This window comes from Pseudophryne corroboree, chromosome 11 (genome assembly GCF_028390025.1).
Source record: "Pseudophryne corroboree isolate aPseCor3 chromosome 11, aPseCor3.hap2, whole genome shotgun sequence".
Taxonomy (NCBI): domain Eukaryota; kingdom Metazoa; phylum Chordata; class Amphibia; order Anura; family Myobatrachidae; genus Pseudophryne; species Pseudophryne corroboree.
The window spans coordinates 67,958,912-67,971,488 of NC_086454.1; the positions used below are offsets into that span (position 1 = coordinate 67,958,912).

General features: G+C 45.1%; 1 protein-coding gene across 5 annotated transcripts in view; it reads left to right on the forward strand.

The window, feature by feature from the left end:
• RAB3IL1 (RAB3A interacting protein like 1) overlaps nucleotides 1-12,577 on the forward strand; it is an 89,012-nt gene that overhangs the window by 18,846 nt on the left and 57,589 nt on the right. For all 5 annotated transcript variants that reach the window (XM_063944398.1, XM_063944396.1, XM_063944397.1 and 2 more), the window contains exons 3-5: nucleotides 7,430-7,525; nucleotides 9,262-9,339; nucleotides 9,432-9,641. In XM_063944398.1, the coding sequence (XP_063800468.1) occupies nucleotides 7,430-7,525; nucleotides 9,262-9,339; nucleotides 9,432-9,641 (384 nt within the window). The remainder of the gene's footprint in view (nucleotides 1-7,429; nucleotides 7,526-9,261; nucleotides 9,340-9,431; nucleotides 9,642-12,577) is intronic.

Consider the following 12,577-nt stretch of genomic DNA (forward strand, 5'->3'; position numbering starts at 1 on the left):
TATCAATGTTGAGAGAATCATATGCAGTGACAGTAGACGACATGTCCGTAATCGTTGTCAGGTCCTTCAGTCCGGACCAGATGTCAGCATCAGCAGTCGCTCCAGACTGCCCTGCATCACCGCCAGCGGGTGGGCTCGGAATTCTGAGCCTTTTCCTCGCACCCCCAGTTGCGGGAGAATGTGAAGGAGGAGATGTTGACAGGTCGCGTTCCGCTTGACTTGACAATTTTGTCACCAGCAGGTCTTTCAACCCCAGCAGACTTGTGTCTGCCGGAAAGAGAGATCCAAGGTAGGCTTTAAATCTAGGATCGAGCACGGTGGCCAAAATGTAGTGCTCTGATTTCAACAGATTGACCACCCGTGAATCCTTGTTAAGCGAATTAAGGGCTCCATCCACAAGTCCCACATGCCTAGCGGAATCGCTCCGTGTTAGCTCCTCCTTCAATGTCTCCAGCTTCTTCTGCAAAAGCCTGATGAGGGGAATGACCTGACTCAGGCTGGCAGTGTCTGAACTGACTTCACGTGTGGCAAGTTCAAAGGGCATCAGAACCTTGCACAACGTTGAAATCATTCTCCACTGCGCTTGAGACAGGTGCATTCCACCTACTATATCGTGCACAATTGTATAGGCTTGAATGGCCTTTTGCTGCTCCTCCAACCTCTGAAGCATATAGAGGGTTGAATTCCACCTCGTTACCACTTCTTGCTTCAGATGATGGCAGGGCAGGTTCAGTAGTTTTTGGTGGTGCTCCAGTCTTCTGTACGTGGTGCCTGTACGCCGAAAGTGTCCCGCAATTCTTCTGGCCACCGACAGCATCTCTTGCACGCCCCTGTCGTTTTTTTAAAAATTCTGCACCACCAAATTCAAGGTATGTGCAAAACATGGGATGTGCTGGAATTTGCCCATATTTAATGCACACACAATATTGCTGGCGTTGTCCGATGCCACAAATCCACAGGAGAGTCCAATTGGGGTAAGCCATTCCGCGATGATCTTCCTCAGTTGCCGTAAGAGGTTTTCAGCTGTGTGCGTATTCTGGAAAGCGGTGATACAAAGCGTAGCCTGCCTAGGAAAGAGTTGGCGTTTGCGAGATGCTGCTACTGGTGCCGCCGCTGCTGTTCTTGCGGCGGGAGTCCATACATCTACCCAGTGGGCTGTCACAGTCATATAGTCCTGACCCTGCCCTGCTCCACTTGTCCACATGTCCGTGGTTAAGTGGACATTGGGTACAACTGCATTTTTTAGGACACTGGTGAGTCTTTTTCTGACGTCCGTGTACATTCTCGGTATCGCCTGCCTAGAGAAGTGGAACCTAGATGGTATTTGGTAACGGGGGCACACTGCCTCAATAAATTGTCTAGTTCCCTGTGAACTAACGGCGGATACCGGACGCACGTCTAACACCAACATAGTTGTCAAGGCCTCAGTTATCCGCTTTGCAGCAGGATGACTGCTGTGATATTTCATCTTCCTCGCAAAGGACTGTTGAACAGTCAATTGCTTACTGGAAGTAGTACAAGTGGGCTTACGACTTCCCCTCTGGGATGACCATCGACTCCCAGCAGCAACAACAGCAGCGCCAGCAGCAGTAGGCGTTACACGCAAGGATGCATCGGAGGAATCCCAGGCAGGAGAGGACTCGTCAGAATTGCCAGTGACATTGCCTGCAGGACTATTGGCATTCCTGGGGAAGGAGGAAATTGACACTGAGGGAGTTGGTGGGGTGGTTTGCGTGAGCTTGGTTACAAGAGGAAGGGATTTACTGGTCAGTGGACTGCTTCCGCTGTCACCCAAAGTTTTTGAACTTGTCACTGACTTATTATGAATGCGCTGCAGGTGACGTATAAGGGAGGATGTTCCGAGGTGGTTAACGTCCTTACCCCTACTTATTACAGCTTGACAAAGGGAACACACGGCTTGACACCTGTTGTCCGCATTTCTGGTGAAATACTTCCACACCGAAGAGCTGATTTTTTTGGTATTTTCACCAGGCATGTCAACGGCCATATTCCTACCACGGACAACAGGTGTCTCCCCGGGTGCCTGACTTAAACAAACCACCTCACCATCAGAATCCTCCTGGTCAATTTCCTCCCCAGCGCCAGCAACACCCATATCCTCCTCATCCTGGTGTACTTCAACACTGACATCTTCAATCTGACTATCAGGAACTGGACTGCGGGTGCTCCTTCCATCACTTGCAGGGGGCGTGCAAATGGTGGAAGGCGCATGCTCTTCACGTCCAGTGTTGGGAAGGTCAGGCATCGCAACCGACACAATTGGAGTCGGACTCTCCTTGTGGATTTGGGATTTCGAAGAACGCACAGTTCTTTGCGGTGCTACTGCTTTTGCCAGCTTTAGTCTTTTCATTTTTCTAGCGAGAGGCTGAGTGCTTCCATCCTCATGTGAAGCTGAACCACTAGCCATGAACATAGGCCAGGGCCTCAGCCGTTCCTTGCCACTCCGTGTGGTAAATGGCATATTGGCAAGTTTATGCTTCTCCTCCGACAATTTTATTTTAGGTTTTGGAGTCCTTTTTTTACTGATATTTGGTGTTTTGGATTTGACATGCTCTGTACTATGACATTGGGCATCGGCCTTGGCAGACGACGTTGCTGGCATTTCATCGTCTCGGCCATGACTAGTGGCAGCAGCTTCAGCACGAGGTGGAAGTGGATCTTGATCTTTCCCTAATTTTGGAACCTCAACATTTTTGTTCTCCATATTTTAATAGGCACAACTAAAAGGCACCTCAGGTAAACAATGGAGATGGATGGATTGGATACTAGTATACAATTATGGACGGGCTGCCGAGTGCCGACACAGAGGTAGCCACAGCCGTGAACTACCGCACTGTACTGTGTATGCTGCTAATATATAGACTGGTTGATAAAGAGATAGTATACTCGTAACTAGTATGTATGTATAAAGAAAGAAAAAAAAACCACGGTTAGGTGGTATATACAATTATGGACGGGCTGCCGAGTGCCGACACAGAGGTAGCCACAGCCGTGAACTACCGCACTGTACTGTGTCTGCTGCTAATATATAGACTGGTTGATAAAGAGATAGTATACTCGTAACTAGTATGTATGTATAAAGAAAGAAAAAAAAACCACGGTTAGGTGGTATATACAATTATGGACGGGCTGCCGAGTGCCGACACAGAGGTAGCCACAGCCGTGAACTACCGCACTGTACTGTGTCTGCTGCTAATATATAGACTGGTTGATAAAGAGATAGTATACTCGTAACTAGTATGTATGTATAAAGAAAGAAAAAAAAACCACGGTTAGGTGGTATATACAATTATGGACGGGCTGCCGAGTGCCGACACAGAGGTAGCCACAGCCGTGAACTACCGCACTGTACTGTGTCTGCTGCTAATATAGACTGGTTGATAAAGAGATAGTATACTCGTAACTAGTATGTATGTATAAAGAAAGAAAAAAAAACCACGGTTAGGTGGTATATACAATTATGGACGGGCTGCCGAGTGCCGACACAGAGGTAGCCACAGCCGTGAACTACTGCACTGTACTGTGTCTGCTGCTAATATATAGACTGGTTGATAAAGAGATAGTATACTCGTAACTAGTATGTATGTATAAAGAAAGAAAAAAAAACCACGGTTAGGTGGTATATACAATTATGGACGGGCTGCCGAGTGCCGACACAGAGGTAGCCACAGCCGTGAACTACCGCACTGTACTGTGTATGCTGCTAATATATAGACTGGTTGATAAAGAGATAGTATACTCGTAACTAGTATGTATGTATAAAGAAAGAAAAAAAAACCACGGTTAGGTGGTATATACAATTATGGACGGGCTGCCGAGTGCCGACACAGAGGTAGCCACAGCCGTGAACTACCGCACTGTACTGTGTCTGCTGCTAATATATAGACTGGTTGATAAAGAGATAGTATACTCGTAACTAGTATGTATGTATAAAGAAAGAAAAAAAAACCACGGTTAGGTGGTATATACAATTATGGACGGGCTGCCGAGTGCCGACACAGAGGTAGCCACAGCCGTGAACTACCGCACTGTACTGTGTCTGCTGCTAATATATAGACTGGTTGATAAAGAGATAGTATACTCGTAACTAGTATGTATGTATAAAGAAAGAAAAAAAAACCACGGTTAGGTGGTATATACAATTATGGACGGGCTGCCGAGTGCCGACACAGAGGTAGCCACAGCCGTGAACTACCGCACTGTACTGTGTCTGCTGCTAATATAGACTGGTTGATAAAGAGATAGTATACTCGTAACTAGTATGTATGTATAAAGAAAGAAAAAAAAACCACGGTTAGGTGGTATATACAATTATGGACGGGCTGCCGAGTGCCGACACAGAGGTAGCCACAGCCGTGAACTACCGCACTGTACTGTGTCTGCTGCTAATATAGACTGGTTGATAAAGAGATAGTATACTCGTAACTAGTATGTATGTATAAAGAAAGAAAAAAAAACCACGGTTAGGTGGTATATACAATTATGGACGGGCTGCCGAGTGCCGACACAGAGGTAGCCACAGCCGTGAACTACCGCACTGTACTGTGTCTGCTGCTAATATAGACTGGTTGATAAAGAGATAGTATACTCGTAACTAGTATGACTATAAAGAAAGAAAAAAAAACCACGGTTAGGTGGTATATACAATTATGGACGGGCTGCCGAGTGCCGACACAGAGGTAGCCACAGCCGTGAACTACCGCACTGTACTGTGTCTGCTGCTAATATAGACTGGTTGATAAAGAGATAGTATACTACTAATATTATATATACTGGTGGTCAGGTCACTGGTCACTAGTCACACTGGCAGTGGCACTCCTGCAGCAAAAGTGTGCACTGTTTAATTTTAATATAATATTATGTACTCCTGGCTCCTGCTATAACCTATAACTGGCACTGCAGTGCTCCCCAGTCTCCCCCACAATTATAAGCTGTGTGAGCTGAGCACAGTCAGATATATATATACATTGATGCAGCACACTGGGCTGAGCAGTGCACACAGATATGGTATGTGACTGAGTCACTGTGTGTATCGTTTTTTTCAGGCAGAGAACGGATATATTAAATAAAACAAACAACTGCACTGTCTGGTGGTCACTGTGGTCGTCAGTCACTAAACTCTGCACTCTCTTCTACAGTATCACAGCCTCAGGTCAATCTCTCTCTCTCTCTCAACCCTAATCTAAATGGAGAGGACGCCAGCCACGTCCTCTCCCTATCAATCTCAATGCACGTGTGAAAATGGCGGCGACGCGCGGCTCCTTATATAGAATCCGAATCTTGCGATAGAATCCGAGCCTCGCGAGAATCCGACAGCGTCATGATGACGTTCGGGCGCGCTCGGGTTAACCGAGCAAGGCGGGAAGATCCGAGTCGCTCGGACCCGTGAAAAAAAACATGAAGTTCGTGCGGGTTCGGATTCAGAGAAACCGAACCCGCTCATCTCTACCAAAGGGTTCATGTGGGCGTTTTACACGGGTGCTGGAAATTTGGTGAGTTTTGACAAGAGATATGCCTCACTTGCCATAGACTTTTTTTTCTCCAGGGTTTCATCTATAAAAATTATTATAATAATATAAAGAAGATATTTCTAATATATTCTTTGTACTTTTCATATACTTTATATAATCAAAACTCTAGAGTACACGTTAGTATGACAGGAAATGCTCTGCTTTACCTGCCGCACCTCACCGCACGTCACTGCTAGAGATGGCGGTTGACTAGTACAATACAGTAGTAATCAATTTTTGGTGGGATGATAACACTGGACAACATTAGTTTTTGAACCACTGACAAACTCTGCTAATTTACAAATATATAGCTACTTTATTCCCAACACAAATACCAGGGGGGAGATGTAATAAGCCGTGGAGAGTGATAAAGTGGAGAGATAAAGGGGCCCATTTATCAAGCCTTGGAGAGTGATAAATATCACGGTGATAAAGTAAGAGCTAATCAGCTCCTAACTTCCATGTTACATACTGTGTTTGAAAAATGACAGTTACAAGCTGATTGGTTGGTACTTTTATCACTGTGCTATTTATCACTCTCCAAAGTTTGATAAATCTGGGCAAAAGTATCAGCCAATCGGCTTCTAACTGTCATGTTACAGGCTGTGTTTGAAAAACTACAGGAGCTGATTGGATGGTAGTTTATCTTTCTCCACTTTTTTATTCTCCAAGCTGTAGTATCTGATGTCTATGTGTTTTCTGCCTTTACGTCTACATACATCCCCTCTAGAATGTAAGCTCTATTGAGCAGGGACCCCTCTCCTATTGTATCCTCTAGGTCATGGGTCTTCAACCTGCGGCCCTCTAGCTGCTGTGGAACTACCTTCAGGGCTGTAACTACGTGGGTGCCAGGTGTGCCTGGCACACAGCGCAGTCGTCCTGAGGACGCAACTGGCCACATTGTAATGAGTCAAACTGACTCATTACAAGCTGCCTTTGTGTGCGAGCCGAGGTGAGGAGCAGCAGTTCGGGGAGGAGGAGGGAGGGGGACTTGGGAGCCGCAGCAGCGCTATGTAATTGGTGGCTGCTGCAGCTGTCCCTCTACTTCCACATAGGCTGACCGCTGTGAATGCTGGGATGCGCTTCCCTCATCCCAGCATTCACAGCGGCGGCGGCCAGCCAATGTGAAAGGAGAGGGACAGCTGCAGCAGCGCCGCCACCAATTACAGTGTGCTGCTGCGGCTCCTGAGTCCCCCCCTCCCTCCTCCTCCCCTGCCCGGGATCTGCCAGCAGCTGAGCAGCTGCACCAAGGAGCCTGCCTGAGCCAGCGGGGAGAGAGTAAGTATCATCTATTCTGTCTGTCTCTGTCTTCGGTAATGTGTAAAAAGGGGACGCTGTCTGTCGTAATATGTAAAAGATGGACTCTGTCTGCTGTAATGTGTAAAAAGGGGACGCTGTCTGCCATAATGTGTAAATGGTGGACTCTGTCTTTGGTGATGTGTAAAAAAGAGGACGCTGTCTGCCGCAATAAGTAAAAAAGGGGACTCTGTTTGCCGTAATGTGTAAAAAGGGAACGCTGTCTGCCGTAATGTGTAAAAAGGGGACTCTGTCTTCGGTAATGTGAAAAAAGTGGACTCTATCTGCCGTAATGTGTAAAAAGGGGGCTCTACCTGGTGTAGTGGGATGTGTAGTTCCACAGCAGCTGGAGGGCCACAGGATGAAGACCCATGCTCTAGCTAATTATATAACTTGTGAAATGTAATTATGTAAATTTGCAAACTTGTCTTTGACTGTTTGTGATATTGTTGCATGTTCTGTTTCCTACACCTCCTAAGGGACCCTGGTGTTGTCATATAGATAAAAAGATAATAATAATAATAATAATAATAATAATAATAATATTTCAGCAATATGTGACATTGACAAGTTCATCCTGAATCTTTCTGTCCTACTCTTAGGAGCTGAAACTGAGAGATGAGGAGTGTGAGAGGCTGTCGAAAGTTAGAGAGCAACTGGAGCAAGAACTGGAGGAGCTGACGGCTAGTTTATTTGAGGTACAGCTATACACAGACCTCCACATGGGTAACAAAGGGGGACATTTATCAAAGCTTGGAGAGAGATAAAGTATCAAGCAATCAGCTTCTAAATGTTACATAGGTTGTGTTTTAAAACTGAGCTGACTGGTTTGTGCTTACTCTTTCTCCACTGTATCTGTCTCCAAGCGTTGGTAAATCTCCCCCTAAATGTACATTGAATTCTTTGGAACCATCCCAGTGTGTTCAACAACAGTATTATTACAGCTCAGCGAAGCTTTGTACATGTATATACTTACATTTACGATAACACTTTCCATATGTGTAGAAGCCTTTACAATGGTCCTATGAATCAGTATTCACACTGCAGGAAGCTGGGAGCCAGCAGTGGGGCTCTTTAAGGAGCAGAATTAACTACACCATCCGCTGGGGGCAGAGCTTGCCGTGCTAAGTATCATATATTTGCCCCATATCTCTTTACCTAGGTTCTGCCCCTTGTAGTGTCAGTACCTCCAATGAGAACCCCCGCCATCGAATGGCAAGTGTACGTCACTGCCATATGCTACCTGGCAGATGTGGAAAGCTATAACTATAAAACTAGCCTGATAAATACCCACAGCTGTGTTACTGGAAAACAGCTTAAACATTACAAACCTCTATGGTTACATCCCTCAGATGACTTTTATACACCTTCCTGCCTCACACTATGCATCCCATATCACCCATATCAGGGTGGTATTCATGTGACCGGCAGTCGGGAGACCGACAGTCACATGACCTCCTCCAGCATCCTGACCCCTCACTATCCCGATGATCGGCATGCCGACCAACAGGGACTATTTCCACTCGTGGGTGTCCACGACACCCATAGAGTGGCGGTCGCCACCGAGCCCGCAGCGTAGGCTTGCTGCACTCGCCCCTCCCCGCTAGTCAGCCATACTACACCCCCCATATCATACTAGGAAAATAAAAAAAACCAATAATATTAAACTGCTCCCAACATGATCCATTTTTCTTGATTTTCATATTAATGCTGCATTAACCTAGACAAATTTTATTTTATTTTTAAATCAATGACTTTAGTCAGCTGCTTATGGGGCCGATTCAGACCCTGACGCGCAAAAATCGATATGAAGCGATTTCTGCACATCTGCGTACACTGGTACACGCATGTGCAAGGTCCTAAACTGCGTTCTCTTCAGAACGCAGTTTAAGACCTGGAAAGGGGGGGTGGAGAACAGGGCGTCAATGCCGCGTTTTAGGGGCACGGTCCAAACAACGCAGACATGTCTGGACCGTATGCGGGGCAGACTGCAGCGGCTGCGTGACATCACACGCAGCCACTGTAAACCTTAACATGGTGGGTAGCCGGCTAGCCGCCTGCTTTCGCACAGGCAGAGGGCTACTCTAAACATGCGAAAGCATGTCTGCGGGGGGGAAGGCTGGATCCGGCATGCGGGGCTGACTTGCCCTGTGCTGGGCGTCCCCCCGCATGTCAAAGAAATTGTCAGGTCTGAATTAGGCCCTATATTCAATAATGAAGTACAAGTTAGTTTGGAATTGTTAGTAGTACAGAAATGAGGTTGGGTCCTTGGGTACCTTCCACAGCATACGTTCTCTCCGTCCCATATACCCCCAATGTCTTCATTACTGGGACTGAATCCTTACGGCTTTACCAGGCGGAATCCATTCTCTTAGGTGTGGAAAGTAATGTCTCCCTCATATCTCCAGCTCATCTCTATTTACTATCACTGCAGGAGGCTCACAAAATGGTGCGTGATGCTAATATCAAGCAGACTGCATCCGAGAAGCAGCTCCGGGAGGCCCACGGGAAGGTAACGACCCATTCACTAGGTGGAAGTGTTTTGCAGGCCCTACTGTAGAGTTGCTCCGATGTTGATTGTGTACGTGTCACCTGTCTGCTCAGATTGACATGCTGCAGGCTGAAGTCACAGCTCTGAAAACCTTGGTCATCACTTCCACTCCATCCTCCCCAAACCGTGAGCTGCACCCCCAGCTCCAGAGCCCATCTAAGAACGCACTGCGCAAAGGTCATGCTCGCAACAAGAGTGCAGGATGTGCAGCTGTCATGCCACTGGCTCCTCCAGCCCAGCCTATCAGCACCGAGGCCAAGGAGGTAAGGGGAAATATACATAGTAAGGAAAAAGCGCTGCTTTTTATGGCAGTGGTAAATAAAAAATAATGGCTACAGCATGTCATTTTAGTAATAATGTAAATAATATAAGTAGTTATTTGTACATTGGTACTGCAATATGACACCCAAATACAGTAAGTTGTCTTGTTTCTGGTTTGTGCATTAGATAATGCAAGAGACAACTATTGTGTTTACTTCGTATGTGTGTGTTTGATAATACATATTATAAAATAAGCGGGGTTACCTCCAGTTCCCTACTACTCTGCTATTAAACATCCCAGCACAATTCAATGCGGAATAGAAATTGTACATAACATGTGCACAGGAAGTAGAATCTCTAAAGTCATCTCAATGTTTTCTAACGCTTTCTGATTTTCTCCATTCTGTGTTACAGTCTTCCATTATACTTTCCTGTTCTGGTATTTCCAATCTATTCATCGTGTATCCTTTTCTCTGTAACATTTCCTGTCTTCTTGTTTGTACTTGTCCTTCTTCCCTCTTCATTTCCCCTCAATTTGTTCATCTCTCAGTAACCTTTCTTTATCTTTGTTTTGCTTTCCATTTATATAACACATTTTCTCCACCAAATCATCCCCCCAAAAATCTGTGACCGACCTGGGTAGCTGAACGTGATTTTAAGCCGTGTCACATCAGCTTGAAACCCCGTTCACACCACAGGTTGTACCCAGGTTTGTAATGGTCTTCCCTCTGCCGGCGCTTGGAGATGACATCATTGGTTTGCCGGCTCTCCCTATGCTTTTAGCATGACCTGGGTCCAATAACTGCACCGTTACTTTTCTCAGACCCTTTCCCACCAAACTTGAACACGGGTTGTCCCAGCAATAACCCGGGTTATAAGTTTGGTGGAAAAGGGGTATTAGTAATCAAGAGCCTAACTACAAGAAGGAGACAGTTGCTCACCTCCTATTACTGAAGCTTCCTCTACTGATAAGTCTTTGGCCGCTTTAATAGGATCCAATAGGAAGCAGCCTACAATGTTAACTATTCAAAGGCTCCCTTCTGGTTACTATGACAGCAGATAGAGCCTGATCACTAGAGGGAGCTTCTGTAAGCTGAAGGACATGAGGAACTGGCTGCAGACTCACTGCATACAGCATACTGCTTTGAAGGGTAGACAGGCCTCCACATATTGGGCCTGGCTCCCTGCTACATCATTAGTTCCGCCTAAGTCAAAAATGTATTCTCCAAAACAAGGGGAAATCCGCTAAATTTGCTGAAATACGGTGTTGCAGCGAGTCAGAATACACGCTATGATAGAGAAGCTAATAAGAAAGGGTGGACATAATTTACAGTGAGAATCCAGCTGTCTTCCAATAAACAGGACACAGTGATTTTTCTATATGGTTGTCACTATACCAGGCTCAAAGTGTTGCAAGTATTTATGGGTTACATGGGGAACTTCGGAAACTAAGATTAATATATGCAATGCTCAGTCATCATATATAAATTACATACTCATTGTAATAATGTAATTTATTGTAGTTTGACAAGTTACTCATAGTTACCATTTATTCTGATTTTGTTTCAAAATATTAACATATTTGTAGTACCATAAAGAATTAGTCAAATATGTTCCAGTGGTATCTGGATGATAGGTCGTCAGTGTCTAGATCGACAGTAAATAGGTCGATACAATATGGTCGACATGCATTAGGTCGACCGATGAAAGGCTGACAGGTTCAAAAGGTCGACATGACATTACACCTTTTTTTTTTTTTTTTGGAGTATCTGTTCTGTGTTGACATTTGTCATCTTGACCTTTGACCCTGTCCCCCTTTGTACCTGTTGACCTTACCCACTGCCGCCTACCTTCAGCTGTCGACCTTTTGTCCCTGATGGCCGAATGCATGTTGACTATATAGGGTTGACCTAATGACTGTCTACCTTGACGCTATAGATCTTTCATATCACACCCGTTCCAGTGCCACAAACATTTGGGACCACTTGTTGGTGAAGACTCACTGTTTCCACAGAGACCCGATACAGTCCCAAAATTCAGTGTCACGCTACCTAAAATAGAACCACAACGGGGCCACTTTTGCTAGAAATATTTATTTGGATTATTTGACTATTTACCTTGTTTTTTAACGTTTAGAACCTGATCAATCCACAGTATGAAGCTGGCCCCAATGTAACTACTGGCAACACGCAGACTGACATTCACTTGTACATGATTTCATGGTTACTAATACATTTAAATTATAGTAATTATAAAAGAAATATTTTCTGGTTTTCTGGAACAATTTCTCCAAGCATGAAAGTGCCCTGCTGAGGAAATATTGTATTCAGAACCATCATTCGGGGACTACATGAAAACAAAATAACATAGCTGTCTTTGGCAACAAGTGGTTATTATAAGGGCGGAACAAATGGAGTTGCATGCAAAGTTTGTTGGGGGAACAGCTACAAAGCTGTGAACATTAAAATAAAAAATATCACTGATAATAGACCCCTTTCTTCCCCACAGTATAGCTCCAGTGTTAGTAAATTGTGCCACATCCTTACATCTTTATGTGCTTATAGAATGTACAACACTGACACACAGCAAAGGCAGCATTTTGTAGGCTTAACAATTATCTGACAATGCAGCAAAAGAAATATATTTAGCCATGAAATGCCTCAGTGACATGAATAAGCTCCAAGTGAATGGATAGGCTGCACTCTCAGTGATGTCACTGGTTCTTAGTGATGGGATAGGAAGGATACATTATCAGTGATGTCACTCGTTCCTAGTGGTTGGGTAGGCTGCATTCTCACTGGTTCCTAGTGATAGGATAGTATGCATTATCAGTGATGTCACTACTTCCTAGTGGTTGGATAGGCTGTATTCTCAGTGATGTTACTGGATCCTAGTGATTGGATAAGATGCACTGTCAGTGATGAATCTGGTTCCTAGT